The sequence below is a fragment of the Chelonia mydas genome, chromosome 2, assembly GCF_015237465.2.
Source record: "Chelonia mydas isolate rCheMyd1 chromosome 2, rCheMyd1.pri.v2, whole genome shotgun sequence".
Classification (NCBI taxonomy): domain Eukaryota; kingdom Metazoa; phylum Chordata; order Testudines; family Cheloniidae; genus Chelonia; species Chelonia mydas.
The window spans coordinates 173,822,418-173,842,323 of record NC_057850.1 but is presented as its reverse complement, the minus strand read 5'-3'; the positions used below and the strand labels follow the sequence as shown (position 1 = coordinate 173,842,323).

General features: G+C 41.6%; 1 protein-coding gene across 7 annotated transcripts in view; it reads right to left on the bottom strand.

Annotated features, from left to right (window-relative positions):
* ELMO1 (engulfment and cell motility 1) overlaps positions 1-19,906 on the bottom strand; it is a 413,918-nt gene that overhangs the window by 212,073 nt on the left and 181,939 nt on the right. For all 7 annotated transcript variants that reach the window (XM_037890049.2, XM_043540597.1, XM_043540593.1 and 4 more), the window contains one exon: positions 3,195-3,299. In XM_037890049.2, coding sequence (XP_037745977.1) covers positions 3,195-3,299 — 105 coding nt within the window. The remainder of the gene's footprint in view (positions 1-3,194; positions 3,300-19,906) is intronic.

Genomic DNA, 19,906 nt, shown 5'->3' with positions numbered 1-19,906 from the left:
TTACTTCCATCAGTGAATACCATATATTACATGACTGCACCTTTTAAAAGCAGAGCCTCTAAGAACTGCAATGGATTTTGTAAGTGGAACATGAAAAACTGCTGTGTACTTTACTGAAGTCACTGATATCACCAAAGCCATTAGTTAACCAAAAGAAAAAAAAAAAAGGAGAAATGCTAATTCCGTAACAAACTTTTTTTTTTTTTTTAAAACATACAGAAGGTAGCAAGGAAACCATATAATTAGAGACAACTGTGCTTTCTTTATACTAAACAACATTTTTCTCAAGAGGCCCCCCAATCACATTAAATGGTAAACAGGCAGTGAAATTCAATGACAATTAACGTAAATGTCCAAATGAAAAACCCACAACTAGCTGAAAAACTGACTGGGGTAGAGGAGGAACAGAGTTGTATAAACAAAAGAACACATTCTATTATAGAGAGAAGTGTCTTGCTGAATTGTAGCCAGCAGAAAAAGAGAAGAAGGAGGAAAGGAATCAAAAGGCAGGAGGGGAAGGTTGTTCAGCTTTATTTGTTTTTAATTATTTCTATTTCAGAATTTCCACAACACTGTTTTCTTTCTTCTTTTAAGATACAGAGTTAACCACCCCCTCAATCTCCTTCTAACAGCCTTGTCACCAGGTCTTTTGCCACGTAATCCCCTAAACTTTGAAGGCCATTTTTTATTAAGCTCACTAGGCCTCCACCCTTTTATCTCCTTCAAGTATCTACACCAAAACCTTCTGCAATACCTACAAATCTTAATTGTTCCCTCTTAGGCCATGTCTACACTACAAAATTAAGTCGATCTAATTTACATCAGCATACCGCTGACACAGTGATTACATCACTTGTGCGCGTCTACACTTTGCTCCTTGTGTCAGCGGTGCACATCCTCACCAGGAGCGCTTCTATTGATTGTACTGTCAGTGTGGGGCATGGGTGGGATAGTTCCTAAAAAGCCAGAAACAGTCGACATAAGCAATGCAGTGTCTACATGGACACTTTGTCAACCAGACTACACTGACTTTGACTCTACACCGCTCGTGGAGGTGGAGTTATTAAGTAGACGTAGCAGGGCAGTTACGTTCGCGGGAGTGAAATTGAAGTGTAGACACTTACATAGTTAGGTCAACATAAGCTGCCTTAAGGGTATGAAGAAAGACAGAAGGACAGTTATGGGAAAAAGAAATCCAGACTCACCCTCAAGATGTGTGCATCAGTAGCTTCAGCAGTCATATGTTCTTATCAGAGCAGCCCTGCCTCCCTTACCCATGGTGTCTTTGTCCATAGCTCTCATGCAATTTGTCACAACGAAGGGTATGTCTGCACTGCAGCTAGACACCCACAGCTGGCTCCTGCCACCTGATGGGGCTCAGGCTGCAGGGGTGTTTAATTGTGGTGTAGCTGTTCCGGCTCGGTTTGCAGCCCAAGCTCTGGGACCCTCCCACCTCGCAGGGTCCTAGAGCCTGGGCTCCAGCACAAGCCCAGACATCTACACTGCAATTAAACGGCCCTGCAGCCCAAGTCTGCCGCAGGTTTTAAATTGCATTGTAGAAATACCCTAAGAGTAGCGTATTTAAACAGAGGTTAATTATGCGTGAAATGCTAAATCCCATTCTTAATATAGTACTTGCAAAATAAAGATGAATATAAGAAAAATAAATGAAATGTTGTGACTATATTTATTAAGTAGAAAATTTCTCCCCAGTTTTAAAGTCTATTTAGGTTGCTTAAAAATTATGGCATACTCTCTTAATTGGGATCATAGGCTGTCCATTGGAGTGCCCCAGTAAAGAGTATTCTACTCTAGGGCTCAGATTTTCAAAGGGGTATATGAATTTCAATGGGAGTCGGTTGCCTAATTCTCTTTTAAAAAATAAAATAGATTTCAACATATAGTCTTAGTTCTGTTTCTTTCAAAACTGACTTTCTAATATGTAATAATGTTTCAGGGTTTTTTTTGTACTGAGTTTAATATTCATTGCACTCCATGTTACTGCTGCATTCTTTAATGGCCACATTAGATCTAGGCTGAGAGAGAGAGGTCTTTAAAGGGCAGCTCTTATTGTCTCCTATTATAGTGACATTCTGCTTATGGGTCATCATTGGACTAGATGTCAGCATGCCCTTTGCAAACCTCTTAAGGCTTTGGTATTATTCTGTTTTATGCAAAGCTGTAGGTTAATGAATACACTTTAAAATTCACTTTTAAATGGAGCTTTCCACGTAACATATTTCATATTCCTCTTAGAATTTTTTTTAAACTAACAATGATATATATGCCTATTGTTTTTCTTCTTGTATTTAGTCTTCTTTAAGTAGGTCTCTTCTTCTCTGCAATTATGCCATTTAGCTGTGCCAACTATCTCAGGAATACTTAATGACTTTCTGGACTTCCGCTGTATTGATTTTCTCATCCTCCACTCACTTATAGTAGGTAGGCTTATAGAGGGGAAAATATTCAGTTTCAGGAATATAAAGAGCAGAATGTCCACATGCTGAGATTGTCTGTTCAACGCCTCTATACATAAGGAAACAACATATAACTCATTGCTATCAAACTGTCTTTAGAATAACTAATTAAGAGTAGGAGTGGGCAGGAACTGGGGGGGCGGGAGCGGAGCGTGCAGAGTGAATCATGCTTCGGCTCTCCCTGTGTCCAGATGAAATACATCATTTCCAATAGCTTCCTAGCAGGAGAGCCTTAATCCCTAGGACACTGTTGATAAGGTCAGTTGACAAGGCATATTAGACAGACACTAGAGGAATCTTTACCTGGGGAGCTAAGGTCAGTTTTTGGCAGGGTTAATTGACTGGAGCAGGACAGAGAATTCTGCTTCTTGAGGAAAAAAAAGAAAGAAAATCTGCATATTTTTTTACAGAATCTTTCAGATTTTACTTCATACATAACACAAGGCATAAACTTATTTTCCCCCTTTCTTTGCAGGTCACTCTACAAAACAAAGGCCATTAATACTAGTTGAATCAGACATACAATAGTTGGCGCATTCACGTAAAGCTTTCACAGAAAGCGGTGGTGTTCTGTGCCCTGTGGCTTTCTGTTCAGTTGTTAATTACTCTTTGTGATGTCAGGATCCCATCTGTTTTCCTGGAATTATGATTTAAAAATATGAAATAATCTGTGAGAGCTGTGAAACTAAAATGTGTGAAGTGGGAAAGAACCCTTACCCGGATATATGCATCCTGGTGGTGTTTGGCAAAGTACAGCATGTTGTCAAGGGCTAGCATTCCTGGAGGAGTTTGTGTAAAATCCATTGCTGGGTTTACATGATTCTGTGAAAAAGATAAAGAGTTTACACTATAAATATCTACACAAAAGCCATCAACCTCATTATTATTATTCATTCGCATTACCATACTGCCTAGAAGCCCCAATCATGGACCAGCACCCCATTGTACTGAGCACTGCATAAATACAGACCAAGGAGATGGTCCATGGCCTAAAGAGCTCACAGTCTAAAGACAGTTATTATCAGTGGCATGTTAATCACGTAGTTCTATAATTATACAAGGTTGACTTTTCAAACGCAGAAATGACTTAGGAGCACAAATCCCACAGAAAGTCAATGGGACTTGTGCTCCTAAGTCATTCAGGTGGTTCTGAAAATCCTACCCATAGCATTATTTCTTACATTTAATAAACATATGTGGATAAATACATATGTGTATAAACTGACATATGTATGTCCAACAGTACAGGACCTATGGCAGGGGTTCTCAACCTTTTCCCTTCTGAGGCCCATCCAACATGCTATAAAAACTCCACAGCCCCCCTGCATCACAATAACGGGTTTTCTGCATATAAAGGCCCAGGGCCAGCGTTAGGGATAGCAAGCAGGCCAATTGCCTGGGGGGCCTTATGCCACAGGAGACCCCGCAGAGCTACACTGCTCAGGCTTTAGCTTCAGTCTCAGGAGGTGGGGCTCAGGCTCCAACCCCAAGCGGCAGGCTTTCTGCCCTGGGCCCCAGCGAGTCTAATGCTAGCCCTGCTTGGCAGCCCCCCCGAAACCTGCTCGTGGCCCCCCAAGGGGCCTCGGACCCCTGGTTGAGAACCACTGACCTATGGGACCATATCAAAGATGTAATGAAGATGAGTGAAAGTTACTTAGTTCAGTAGGTAATGCTTAAAATAGACTGAGTTGGTTCTCATGACCTGCACATAAAGGGTCATGAGGAGAGCTGTGCAAATTTTAGCAGCTTCACTTTGCAGGCGTTCTTGTAAGCATTCTCTCAGGTTTCTGAATTTCTGCACATCTGAATTTCAAATCCGTGCTTAGAGGTTGAATGAATCCAAAAACTCGCAGCAAAACACAGTCGAAACCAGGTCAAACTTGGCAACTTCCAGACCAAGCTGCAAAAACCTTTAATTTCACATGCTTTGGAAGTAAAACCACAGATCTGTGCAGGTTTGCTAGGGAATCTTTTGATTAAGGAGATATGAAATGTATGTTTTAAATAAGTTCCATGGAATTCAAGGCTTATGTAAATGTGAACTTTTGCAGAGTTCTAGACAACAGTACTTCACAGCTCTTAAAAGTAACTTTTAGAAGCTTCTCACAACGGAGAAGACCCAAGGGTATAAAACCATCTGAAATTCTTATTTTTCATTACAGAGTCTCATCAGGACCTCTTTTTCAGTGTCTTTGGGCTTGTCTGCGCTTAAAACAATGCATCTGTGCTGCTGTAGCACTTAAGTGAAGATGCTACCTTCACTGGTGCGGTTCTCCTGTTGGCGTAGGTTCTCCAAATCCCTGAGGCCTGGTCTACATTGGGGTGGGGGATCAATCTAAGATATGCAACTTCAGCTACGAGAATAGCGTAGCTGAAGTCGACGTATCTTAGATCGACTTAGAATCACTTACTTCACGTCCTCGCATCTACCCGAGACGCGATAAATTGATCCCCGATAGATCGATCACTACCCTCCGATCCGATCAGTGGCCTGAGTCTACACCAGGGGTTAAGTTGGTTTAACTGCATCACTCAGGGTTGTAGGTTTTTCACATCCTGCGTAACAGTTATGCCAACCTAATTTCCTGGTGCAGACCAGGCCTTCATTTCCAACATTCTAACATACAGAAATGTCCCCAGACACTCAGAAACAGCATTTCCATTTTACACGACCCAAGTGAAAGAGGCTTTAAAAGTGCATTTGTGATCACAAAAGTGACTAACAATGACACAGAATTCCATCAATCAACGCCCTGTGTTTATTCAGTCTCATCCACTCACTTCACTGTCTTTACTTCTGATGGCCAGAACATCCAATAAAGCTATAAGAGATTGAGATGGGATTCTACTCCTTTTCTCACATCAACAGAATTGTTAACTCATTTTCATCCGGAAAACCCCTTACTTGTAGATGTATGTGACAAGTTGGCTGTGATCTGTCAATAATTCATATTTGATATGTGAGTAAAAACGCTATCAAGAGGAAACTACACAAAAATAGTTATCCTGTTGCTTTAAGAGACAGACTGAACTTGAGTCAGGCTCACACCTCTAGCCAGGGACAACTGACACACAAACCTAGATTCAAACATTTCGTTATTTTATGTTGAATAAGGGGCAGTTGATCAAGGGGGCATTTGAAATGCTAGATTTTAAAGAGGTTTCTGGGAAATTCCTCTGGAACTAGATGTGAAGGAGGAAAGGTTATATATAGGGGTTATATATATACACAAGGGGGTTATATATATACAAGATATAGGGGACAATAGCCTTTGTATGGAGAACTCAGGCTACTACAAGAGGTGTCTGAAATTTTTCAAAATTCTAATTTTTTCAACAAATTTTTCTTTGAATTTTAGAATTTGATTAAGTTCTCAGGACAATTAAGTCCTGCTTTTCACCAGCTCTAACTATTACACTTTCCCCCAAGTGATACATCTGAACAAATATTATATTGTTGAAATGCTGGTATAAATAATCTCAACTAGCATTCCTGCTATGGTAGCGAATTCTGTCTCACCCTTAACATCAAAAATAGTCACATACTATGAAGGACCGTGGAAGCTGAGGACAGGGGAGAGAAAACCAGGTGACATGACTTAGGGTGGTTGAAAGGGCCAGATGGGGGAAAGACAGGGATGTGTAACACTCATTGCCCAGATAGTGATATTGGCTAAATCTAAAGGGAACATATCTAGATGAGCTCTGCAGAATTCCAGAATAGCGGTATGTCTAGATTACAATAAAACACCCGCAGCTGGCTCATATCAGCTGACTTGGGCTTAGACTGTGTGGCTTTAAAAGTGCAGTATAGATGTCCAGCCTGAGCCCAGATATCTACACTGCAGATTTATAGTCCCACAGCCTGAGCTCAAGTCAGCGGACACAGGCCAGCCGTGGGTGTTTTATTGCAGTGCAGACATATCCGAGATGTGTTCTGTGGACTGATTCCTATGTTTAAATCTGATCTGTCTCTGTTTTTTTTAATACATTTTGTTTTGATTCAGACCTCTTGAATCTAGGGCTCATTTACACACTCTTTTTTTAACCAATTAGTTAAAGTAGCACAACTCCCCTCCAATGGGCACAGTAATACCAGTATAAAGGACCTTATAGCACAATAGCTTATTTTGGTACATTTATGGAATTAAACTATATTGACATAAGCTCCTTTATGCAGGTATAACTGAAGAGGGATTGTGCCACTTTAACTATATCAGTGTGTAAATCAACAGAGTTAAAACTGGTACAAGAACTGCATATAGACCTGCCCTGCTGTTTGGCAATTTCACACAGACTGCAATGGGAAGGCAAAACAGCCTTCCACCTGTGAGAAGAGGTAATGAAAACAGAGCATCTGGAGCCTACCCTGCCTGGGACGTGCATTAGGGAGTCCTCTCCTGGAAGGTATGTCCCTTGCAAGGCTGGGTTGGGCAGACACACAGGAAACACCTATGTACCCTGCACAATAACTAAGTTTAAGGGACAAAAATATAACAGTGTACATCTCAGCGGCACTTTCTCTACACTTACAACACTCTACAAGTGGAGCAGAATGATGTGCATGCCATAGGGAACACAATTTGACCTTCAGATCCCTGGCTGAGTTTGCAAAACTGATAGTTGGGGGAAGGGGACATCTTTGCACTGATAAACTAAGCACATTTAATAGGAGAGGGAACTGCACAATGCCATTCTGACAATCACTTTTTGGTTTTAGGTTAAGTGCTACACACAATTCTCTTCTCTTTGTCTTCAGCTCTAGGGTAGACAAAATGTATGTGGATAAAATACCCTTTCTTGGTAAGCATACAGTATCAACACTAGATCCAGTCCAATTTCTTTAGCTCTTAGCATTTCTTTTGTTGGTATCTACAATGTTAAAACCAACTAATAAGATAGTCAAATAAACATAAATTAAATACAAATAGATTATATAGATCAAATTTCTAGTCTGGTTCTGTGATCTTAAGTGACACGGAGACCACAGCAAAGAAATTATAAGCAAGAGAAATCTCACTACGGCTCATTTCTCCAGACAGTGTCTCTTGGCACTGCTTGTTCAGCCAGAAAGCCAGACCTCCATTACTCATCATTTCTCTTTTGTTTGAATCAAGCCCATCTGCCTACCTAAACTGTGGATCCTAATTTTTAAGTTCTCTCCTGCTATGACAGTAGGATCCTCAGCTGCTGTAAATCACAGATCAGTGGAGCAATACCAACTGACAACAGCTGATGGAATGTACGGCGTGTATGAAACAATACATTTTATTTTCAATTCTTCAGCAAATCAGGAAACAAAATAACTGACATTTTATTAAAACATAATGATCTCCTTCCCTGAACAAGTATTTATGTTTGAAAATATAAACCCCTCAGAAAGATGGTTTAAGATAAAGATACCAAACTAAACTATCTAAAATATTGTTGTGAATAATTTAAAAAGTATGCAAGCCCTCAATCTAGGACATAATTTATTAAAAACATGAGACACGATGCCCAAGTGAAAATGAACTGCATCTGTTTAAAAAAGTCTGGTGAATTTCACTCATTGTAGAGAATCAAGAATGGGAAATGCATAGGGAACTGATTTGCTTTGTAGCCTAAAGAAGTTTAGTTCATTTGTAACTTTTTCGTAACAGACTGAAGAACAGTTACATATCTTTCAGTATCTCACCAGTGTGTGCCAACTACAGTTACTGTACTATATATGCTAAAAAATCAGAATCACTGAGAATTTGCTACACAGCGACAGATTCGGGCACAATGCTATCTGGATATGCTATCTTTTGGAGGGGATGTAAATCCAAAATAGAAATGTGGGGCTGGAAAAGACCTTGGGGGGGTCATCTAGTCTAGCTGCCAGCGCTGAGGCAGGACCAAGTATTCCTAGACCATCCCTGACAGGTGTGTGTCTAACTGGTTCTTAAAAAACTTTTGTGACAGGGATTCTATAAACTTTCTCGGCAATCTATTCCAGAACTTAACTGCCCTTATTAGAAAGTTTTTCCTAATATCTAAACTAAATCTCCCTTTCTGCATATTAAGACGATTACTTCTATTCCTACCTTCAGTGGACATGGAGAACAACTGATCCCCATCCTCTTGATAACAGCCTTTAACATATTTGAAGACTTATCAGGTAACCCCTCCATCTTCTTAAGATTAAAGATGCCCAGGTTTTTTAACCTTTCCTCATAGGTCTAGTTTTTCTAAACATTTTATAATTTTTGTTTCATTCCTCTGGATTGTCTCACAATTTGTCCACATCTTTCCTCAAGTGTGGCACCCAGAATTGGAGACAATTCTCCAGCTGAGGCCTCACCAGTGCTAAGTAAGCAGGACAATTACCTCCCCTATCTTACATGCAACACTCTTGTTAATATACCATAGAATGATATTAGCCTTTTTTTGCAACTGCATCGCTTTGACTAATATTCAATTTGTGAGCCACTATAACCCCTCAATCCTTTTCAACAGTACTACCACCTAGCCAATTATTCTCCATTTTGTACTTGTGCATTTGATTTTTCCTGTCTAACTTAAGTACTTTGCAGTTATCTTTACTGAATTTCATCTTGTTGATTTCAGACCTATTCTCCAGCTTCTCAAGGCTGTTTTGAATCAGCCATGGTGTGGACACATGGCTCTTTTTCCTGTATAGAAGTCATGGGCAAAGGTCAACAGTTAGCATTTTGGTGGCCTCTCACACCGTAAGATAGCAATGGCATTCCTTTCACTAAAACCGCTCAAGAATATACCATAGCAAGCAATCCTGCACTGGGTGGGGGCAATGTAGCCTAGATGAACTAATGGGAAATTTCCACATTAATTCCTATTATTCTAAAAAGACAGAGAAGATGATGGGAGAGATGAAGCCTGCTCGTGTACATGAAATGCCTAATTTCTACTTTTTCCTGTGGTGGTCACCAAACTCTTTGGATTCAAGGAGGAGGGGCCTGGGGTACTGGCCTTGGATTCAGGAGATGTGGGGTCTGTTTCCTCCTCTATCTCAGGCTCCCTGAATGACCTCAGGCAAGTCGCTTGGGGGAAGATCTTCTTCTGGCTTCTTGTGGCCATTAAAAACCCCACAGCATGTTTCACAAGATTAGAGTTATTCTGGATAAACTCCAATTTGAGTAATTACATTCAACCAACCAATTTCCAATAGACAGTACACCATTATTACACTGTACCATAGACTAGAATTACAGTTGGATAAAACATTATTTGTTTTCCATCCTAAACTGTTGTATTGTGCTACTTGTTGCTTTTGAAAAGCAGCCACCTTCCACCCAAGGGGTGGATATATTTCAGTGTCAGGAGTATCCTCATACATGGCATAATAGTGTCTATGGTACAGTGTAATAATGGTGTACTGTCTATTGGAAATTGTTGACTTTTGAATAGCAACCACTATTTCCTTATTTTACTCCTAACCACGTTATCTTACATTTCTTCACACTGTAGTGTATAAGCAATGTTAAATTTGAATCCGGGGCGGGCGGTGGTGGAGCTTTGCAAATTGGCTGTGAGAGGTGCTGGACCCCATCACCACTATTCTCCACATGAAGACCATACTTGAGTTTTCCGCAGCTCAAAGAAGAGAAGTTATTTGGTGGGAACACACGGACAGATGGAGGACCTTGAGTCTCTCCCTTAAAGACCAGCAATAGGGTTGTGCCCAGGAAAGAAGCTGGAACCTCTTGGGAAAGTCATTATATAGTCAGTCTCACAAAGTTTGTATAGCTTTTATATAAGAGTCCAATTGGTGAGTGCTTACCTGAATGAAACCACTAAACTTTTGAAGTTGAATGTTATTAGTTATGACTGGAAGTGGCTGAAAGTTTTCCACGGAGAAAAGAACAGTATTTTCTCAAAAATATTGGTGAAAAATACCCATTTTCTGGCTAGCACTTGATGTTATTTTTGTGAGACAGAACTGATCATCTCCCCCAACCCTGAACAGCTTCCACTATATGTTCCCTTTTTCTGTTGTATCCAAACCAATTCTCAAGGCATAGAAAGAAAAACAGGATAATCAATTAGCTCCGAATTGCTGGTGCACCTAAATTAAAATCTTCCTTAGGTCAAATGTGAAAATTAGATTGGCATATACATGGCCGGTAGTTGATCTTTGCTCAGGAAGAATTCTGAACAGAGATGGCATGAATGTTGCAAATTAGGTATATGGTACATTGACATAATTGAGTAGGGAACATTTCACAGTGACTGACTCATTCTAAAAACATCAGTGAATACCAAACCCCATACCTGAGCCTTTTCCTAATTACTTCCCACCTCTTCAGAACAAAGCATTTCCACATCTTCACTTTAACAGAGTAATTATTTTAACCAACAAATGTGTGTACACAGAAAGTACTAAACAGAAAATACATTTGTGAGAAGGTATTAGATTAAATTTCTTAAGGAGGAGCAACCGAGACTTTTAATTTAACTGTACCGAATCTTAAAAGGTTAGGCAAAAGTTTCACAATACAATTTAATGAGATGGGACAGTGGTATCAGGGTTTTTAACCGCCGACATTCTAGAAAAAAGAAACTGAGAAATAATAAAGAGAATGTTCTCCTTGATATCTCTCAAAATGTGTATTTTGATATTACCAAGCTTTCTCTGATTTTTGCATTCTCCCACAGTGACATTGTACACAAAGGGAACATTTACCTGGAGGACTGTTGAATAAAAATACAGCATATCTTGAGTCAGATGTCTCTAAACTCAAAATTCAAGAGGATCGTTTACCAATTAAAATTGTATATATTTATAATAGTTAAAATACCTTTAGCATGAGTCATTATGTGATACACACACAATCTAATGAACTCCCCTATGTTTCTATTAGCTAAAATTTTAACATAGACTTGCAAAATTGTTTGCCCACTTGCACCGGGTTTTCAGGGGGGATGAAGGGCTGGCAGTGGTTTGCTAGCATGTAAAACATTGTTAGTTTTTTCAGTATCATCATGCAGGCAAAGGGTGTACCTGGGCTGGTAAATTTTTATGATGGATTTGTAAGGCTTATTAATAACATGCGTATGCTATTGTCTAAAAATAAAACTTACTTGAATAGATCTAATGCATGTAACTGTCTTTCTTGACAGATTTTGGACTCATCAACTCAACAGACCTGTCAATCTGCAAAGAAATGATGACCTCCCCTCAGCATCTCCCTCTCAAAACAAAACAACCCCCCCTCCACACCCAAAACAAAACAAAAGTATTGTTTGAAATCTGACCCCGATAGACCTCCAAAATCATTGGGTCAGATTCTCAGCTGATACAAATCAGCATAGCTCCACTGACATCAGTGGCGAATCTGTCCTTTTATGTTATTTTTTAAGAAAAGAGACAAGTTTATGATCAACATTTCAAAAATGTGAAGGTTAAGCTTATGTGACCTACATAGAGGCATCAGATTAAGCATACCAGTGCAATGCAACGTGCAGTATTGCATGGGTTTCTGAGTTTAGCTAATTACATTTTCTCAGCATGTTTTAAAACTCCCATGTGGCTCCAGTTCAGCTGTACATACAAGTTATACAATAGTTTTACTGTTCCACTGAGTTAGCTCTCTGGATGTGACACTCTGTACCTAAAAGTAGCACCCTGGAACCACCATATTCAACCCTGTCAAATGATTATGACATAGTATGATTACAAAATATGCCTTGTGAGATATCATTTTTAAGTATTGATTTGCTGAACAAAAATATCCTGTTGGATTGTATGTATTATCATTGTATGTGAAGTTATGAGGTATTGAGATACAGATACGTTACTGAAATATGTTGTCAGATGGGAACACCCACAACCAGCCTTTCAGTTACAATAAAGGAGTTGTTAAAGGCTCATCAACGCTCAATGTACTTTCCCAGAGACCTCTTGGAGAAGGGACTTATGCAATGGAAACTGCTTGACCAATGGGGACGAACTGACACCCCCATGTCACAGCCAGGATCTTTCTAAGAGCTGAAAAAAGGTATAAAAAGAGAGACAGTGACATCATCACTTGGCCTCTTCCACATCCCCTCCCCTCCCGCCACCCCACCTCAACACCTGGAGGAATGTCTGGAAGAAAAGGACTTTGAACTGAGGGAATTTGGTCCCAGGCTGGAAAAGGGTCCAGTCTGTGTACTGAAGAACTGTAAGCTGCCTGTACCATCTGCTGGGGTAAGAAAAGCTGTTAGATTCAGCTCTTGCTTAGTCTAAAAGTTTAGGATTATGAATGCATGTTTGCTTTTTAATTTTCTTAAGATAACAAATTTCTGACCAGTATGCAGACCTCTTATTATCACCTTAAATCTATCTTTCTGTAGTTAATAAACTTATTTTAATATTTTATCCTTACCAGTGAGTTTGTCTAAAGTGCTTGGGAAGTCTGCTCAGGTTACAAAGGCTGGTGCATATCCACTTTCCTTTGATGAAGTGGCAAACTAGGTAATAAACTTACACTGGCCAGGCTTCTGACCAGTGCAAGACGGTACAGTTCTTGGATGCAAGACTGGGAGCTAGGTGGTATTGGCTGGAGCCTCCCTACCGATGGTTCATGAGTGGCTGGGAGATGATTTATGCAACTCAGTTGAGTTTACCCCTACCTATGGATGGCTGTCTGCATGCAGTGCCTGTCAGAGGCTTGTAGCTTGACATCAGCATCACAGTGTGATAGGCAGCACAGGCTGGTGGATAAGGAGGGCTCAGCAGACCCACAACCCAGATTGCACCCCAGGGACCTCATTACACTGGGTCTTGATTTCTAAGCCTACTGGCTATAACAGAACTTTTTAAAAGAAAAGGAACAGAAAATGGACTTTGTGCCATTGCACTGCCATGTCGTCTCATGATATATGATATAACTCCTAATCACCCCTTTGGCTTTCTTTTAGAAAGCAGCTGACTGACTTTTAAAATCTGACAGGCACTAAGCACTCCATCTGAACAGGTGGCTTTTTGATATTTAAAACAGAACAGGTTTCAAAACAAGTGAGATTAACATTTAAGACGTGGATACAGCTCATGTAGTTTCAGGGGTTCATCTCCATTACAATTACTTGTCCTCTCTTTGGCTTCAAGAAGCATCACTAAACATCTCAGACTCCACCAACCTCAGCAGAGTAGCTAAGACCTGGCCTACACACAGTTTTTGTGTATGTGTAACTACTTTGGTTAGGCATGTGGTGACACTAATACAACTCCCTCATGTGGATGCATTTATTCCAGTATAAAGGCACTTTATACCAGAATAGTTTATTCCCCTTCCTATATGGGAATAGCTATACTGAATATTCAAAAGCCCCTTTTGACCAATATAGCTGTGTCCACACTAGGAGGTTGTACTGCTTCAACTATACTGATATAAAGTAGTACAACTTTTGTGTGCAGACAAGGCTTAACATATCAATCCCTCTACTGTTTGAACTGAATAATTAGCAGAGGAGGATGGGGAAGGGGGCATAAATTAGTTGGATCCAGGGGATTATCTTCCATGTGTGTTTTAAACTAAATTCTATTTGCTTTAATCTGGCACATCCCTGAGAAAAATTTGTTCCTCAGAGATATGTTTACAAGCCAATGACAAAGAGAGTTGTGCCTGTTTACAGGAGGGATTGGGCGTGTGGGGGATGAACTCCGACAGAGGGAAATGGATTCCCTATTCTTCCCATCAGTACAAAAACACTCAGGGTTTCCTCTAAGCTTTGATTGTGATCCCACAAACTTGAAGCCAGTAGGGTATAAGGAAAACAACAATAATATACAGGGTGTCACACAGCTATCCAGAAAGATTGCAACTGAGCGGAATTCTATGCAACTTGAGCCCGGCCTGCCTTAGAGACTGCCTCTCTCCCGGTGCATGTCTGAGGTAAGTTGTTCAAGTATACAGCTTATACAAGTATAACACAAGCCCTCTACAAAAGAGATATGTCTGCATATGTGGTTCAGTAAAGTTGTAGTTATGCATTGTGATGCATTACAATGTAGTTCCTAACACCACCCACCTAGTTTAAATGGCTGTTTGGCAGGAGTCCTCAGCTCTGGAATTTACTTTGTCCCCTAGCACTATTTGTGTATAATGCAAGGCCTATCTGTTTTTGCAAGCTTTTCCAAGAGAAGAGAATGGGGTCAAGTAGAGGTTTGGAATGGATGGGCTGGGCAAGAGTTTTTCGTGGACATCAAAAGCAATTTGTAAAATGTTGTGTTTCATTATTCTGAATTTTGAATGTGCCGAAAGAGATTATTGATTAGTGCACTTTAAAAATATAAACAAAACAATCCAAATGATAAATCATTCCTCATGCTCCCATCCAAGAAAATTTATGCTACAGAACTTCAACTCATAAGCATAACTCAAATGACCACCAAAATCACATCAGCTACTATGCATAATCTGAGCTGAACCAAGGATGGAAAACTAAAACATATACAAATATTTTGAATAATAAAATGTATTTGGCCTCTCTATCTTAAAGGAACATTGACAGATTCTTTGCTCTGGTCCCAATCTGGTATTCTGTTTCACTTACTACAGCTGATGCTATCAAAAACGTGCAATAGTAAATAGTTGCACTCACTGCAGGTGAGAGTATCCACCATCCGCAGTAGCAGAGGAAACAGAAAGGAAAGAAATGAGGCAAAATTATTTTGTTTTAAACTATATTTGCAATATTTAAGTGATCATAATGAACAAGAACTAAACCTGGGCACAACCAAAAAAAGGAAGGTTACTTAACTTATGGTAACGAGCTCTTGGAGATGCATGGTCCCTAATGGTATTTACTGTGAAATGAGCACACATTCCATGCTCCTGACACCAGAAACTCTTCAATAGCAGCATACATCGGTCTGTGCCGGCTCCCTTCACTTCCTGGTGCTTCGAATCAAGTGTCTAAAAAGTGGGCTGGAGGGGAGGGTCTCTCCATTTCCTGCTCTTCCACAAATCAAGAGAGGATCTGAGCAAGAGGGAAGGGGGTGGATGGTGAATACCCATAGGGACCACACATCTCCAAGAACTAGGGTTACGATAAAGTAAGTAACCCTCCTTTCTTCTTCGAGTGCTGGTCCCTATAGGGACTCATTGTGGTGGATTCCCAAGTAATGCTCATTGAGGAGAAGGGTGCAAGAAAGTGCTCTGAACTACATATTGTAGGATGACTGAACCAAAGGATGCATCCTTGGCAGAAGCTTGAATGAGGGACAATGCCTAGTTAATGTCTGAATGGAACCCCATCCCATAGCTGGAATTCCTTGCAGGGAAGCTACCTAAGCAACCTGAGCTCTAGCTGACAGACTGTGGAGAAGGTGGTCCCATAAATTCATAACAGCATATACAGGTGGAAAGCCAAGTAAACAGTCTTTGGGAAGAGATTGCTTCCCCTTTCATTGTTTCAGTGATGGTGACGAATAATTTTGGAGACGTCCAAAAAGGCTTTGTCTTGTACAGATAAAAGGCTAGACTCCTGCATACTCTAGGGCAGGGGTGGGCAAACTACGGCCCACAGGCTGGATCCGGCCAGCGGGATTGCCCCATGATGCCACAGGCCCCGCGCTGCTCTCAGAATTGGCCAACACCACGTCCCTGCGGCCTGACCGGGGGCGGGGAGGGTGGGCGCAGAGGGCTCCGTGCATTGCCCTTGCCTCCAGGCACCGCCCCCTGCAGCTCCCATTGGCCAGGAACAGAGAACCACGGCCAATGGGAGCTTTGGGGGAGGTACCTGGAGGCGTGGCAAGGGCAGCACACAGAGCCCTCTGCCCCCACCCCCCACCCCCAGGGGCCACACAGGGTTGTGGTGCTGGCTGCTTCCCGGAGCAGCGTGGGGCTACCCCAGAGCCTGCCCTGGCCCCAATGCGCGCCGCTTGCCACCCCGGAGCCACTTTAGGTAAGCGGTGCCAGGCCGGAGCCCAAACCCCCTGCCCTGAGCCCCCTGTTGCACCCCACACTCCTCCTGCACCCCAACCCCCTGCCTTGAGCTCACCCCTCCTGCACTCCAACCCCCTTCCCTGAGCCCCCTCATACACCCCACACCCCTCCTCTGCCCCAATCCTTTGCCCTGAGCCTGTTCCTGCACACTACAACCCGCAGTCCCTCCTGCACCCCAACCCCCTGCCCTGGCCCTGCATACAATTTCCCCACCCATATGTGGCCCTCGGCCCAAAAAGTTTGCCCACCCCTGCTCTAGGGAGTGGAGCCTCCCGTCCTCTCTATTATTGTGAGGCTTTGGTTAGGAGATGGGCAGATGATTGGTCTGATTCAGGTGAAATCCAGAAGGGACCTCAGTGTTCATCTTTGTAATTAAAATGCAATGATTAGAATACCTTTTATAACAACACTGGTGTTTTCCTTTAAAGAGGAGGAAGAAAATCATTAAATGAATGTATGAGAAACTACTGCAACAAAATGAACATAAAATAATAATAATTAGAATTTGCCTGTGGGTATGATTCTATCACGAACTCACAAGGGAAATATACAGGATATTGCTGCACTTCATCATTCAGACGATTCTGGATACAATTTTGAATGGATTAACCCTCTCTCTCTCCCCCTCCTTTTTTATTGTGGTTACACCATGGAGCCCAAGTGATGGACTAAGGCCCTACTGTACTAGGCACTGTAGAAACAGAACATAAAAAAAAAGACAGTAGCCATTAATGTAGAGAGTTATTCTTTTCATAGAACTGAATGGATTGTGATGAGAGCGGGTAGAAAGGTGGGGGTGCTTGATGCAGATGTTCTAAGCTACTAGAGAACAATGAGATTTGAAAAACACATCCAAAAACCAGTTAATTAAAAAATTGGCAGAAATCTTATTCCCAGCTCTCTTCAGAGACCTCTTCAAAATAAATGATAGATTTTTCTTTGGCTTTTCTTTCTCAGCAAGCTGACACTGCAGCTGTGTGCAAAAGGAATGGGTCACATTGTATTTTGTTCAAATGAAAGTTCAGAGATGTGTCAGCATCGTGCGTGCAAATACTCCATTTCAAAATGAATTGGCCATGTGAATTTACCAGGTGCCTAGGAGACACACATAGTAGCTGTCAAAACTCAGCACCAGGCGAGAAGTTAAAATATTATCCATGGCTAGACTTATAGACCCAAGATCCCAAGGCTAACAAAGTGTACTGGCACCACAGAACTGCGATTTACACAGTGCCATTTGTTTTATTATCTGTGACCAGGTCAAGCTTCCACTAACCAAGACAGACAGACCGAAAACTACATTCTACAACAAAGTAACTGTAAACAACTCTGATATCCTATCTGTGGTCTTAAGCCACTATATGAAGTTAATAGTTCTACAATCAAATCCTTGTCTCCTACCTAAGTACAAGCAGCCAAGCTTAGCACAGTAAGGGGTTGCATGGGAGTTGGAGGAAAGAATACAGTCCCTACTCACAAAGTCTTGGAGCAGCCACTACTATAGTCCTGAGGTGGCAATAGCCTATGCCCATCCCGCAGTGCACATACATAGTCAGGGGGTAAAGGCTGGTGGATCCATTTATTACTGGATTCAATTAGCCTTACCTCCAGTTCTCTCCTGGCCCACTATACAAGAATGCAGAAAGCCCCCCACGCAGAGCTTGGCTCTGCAATAAACCTTTTACATGGAGTCACAGACTAGCTGGCCCTTTAAGGCAAGATAGGCTCAGCCTAACCCATGGCCTAGCAGATACCCATCAGTCCTGCCCCTTGATTTAGACTTGTAGAGGCAATAATTGATCCCAGCTCATTGTAATGGAGTTAGAGTGAGTGACCTCACCTTCAGGGGACAACTTAAACAGAGTGGAGCTCAGCTGAGGGGAGATGACCTGGGAGAAAGGAGTTAGGGAGCTGCCCCTCATTCTGGGAGGGGTCTGGGGTAGACACACTGAGAAAGGCCACAGGGACAGAACTGACCCTTGTGGTAGGCAATGGAAAGGAGACAAGACCCAGGGAGAGACTGCAGAGGAGGCAGGACTCTCCTTGGAGAGAAACCCACAGGAGGCGGAGTTAGGGTGTACAACAGGTGGAAGAGACCCACAGGGAGCAGAGCAAGCTCTTCTGGAGGGTGGCTTGAGACAGGGTTTGTAATTGGAAGGAGAAGACTTCAGTAGCTTCAGGGAGGCAGAAGAATTATTCAGATGTGTTTCGATTTTCATCTGGACCTTCTGCTTAACCCAAAAAGAGACTGAACTTTCCGTGACTTGGCTGACGGGCTGAGCCCCAGGAGACCCAGTGAGAGGCAGACGGCCTGCAGGAAGTACTGGAGCCATGGACACCAGCAACATTACACACGGATGCAAGAGGGCACTCCACAGGTGAGCGTGCCCTCTGTATGTGGACTTCCCACTTTGGGAAATGGGAACCACACCATTTCTCTTATACATGCAGCCCTCTCCAGACACGAAGAAGGCAAGATTTGTTCTTAAATTTAGGATGCTAACAGATAGTGGGTGAAACACCTTTCAGAGAAGTAGATTTCATCATCTGACCTGGAAGATATTTAACTAAGCACATTTTAAAACTACAGCATTCAGAAACTGGCCCTGATTTCATTCTTCTCTTTGGGAAAGGCTGTTTCAGCACTTAATGCACCTCTCACTCTTCCCATTCTATTAACTATTGTACAAGCCATAAAGTGTGGAAAGTTTGTGGAACAGATTCGGGTGGGGGGCACTATCTCCTCCTGATTGGAACTCTTCAAAAGTAAACATTGTCCAAACTATACATGATTGAGTTCTTCACATTCCTCTAATTTTCAGGTGTGTGCATTAAACCACAAGTGCACGCACGCGCACACACACACACACACACACACAGGGAATTACATAGGCCTAGAGAAGATTTGGATCGTTGCAATATTTCAATATAAGTTAAATTTACATTCATTACAGGAATCAAATATTTAGTAACTATTAAGCTGCATTAGAGTTTAGTGTGGAAACGGTTATGAAAAGTAAGTCTTGCAAGACAAACAAGGCTGACACTCCAATGAAAACAAAAGAGATGAAATAAGGTGCAACTGGCTTTTTGGGACCAGTTTCATCCTCTTAGCTGTTCCTTCTGCCATTTCTAGAGGAGGCAGTATATCATATCTGGAAAGATTTCCCAAGATACAGGCCTAATTCTAGACGGTAGCATGTTATTAGGTGTTTACGGAGGTCCTCTGCTGCAGCACAACAACTAACATGTCTATTATTGATGCATCGGAAAACTAAGTAGCCTTCGGTCTCTCATCTGTACTACACTAAACTATGCTATGACCAAAGTAATAAAACCCTGTCTTCCCCAGGGAGATTGTAACTGCAATGTAGATAAGAACTGTGTGGTAAACAAACAAAAAAGAGATGCATTTGAAATGGCATAAAAAGGTACGTGGCTCATATGTAGCAAAAGAAATATCCTAATAGCTCTAATTTTATATGTATTTATTTA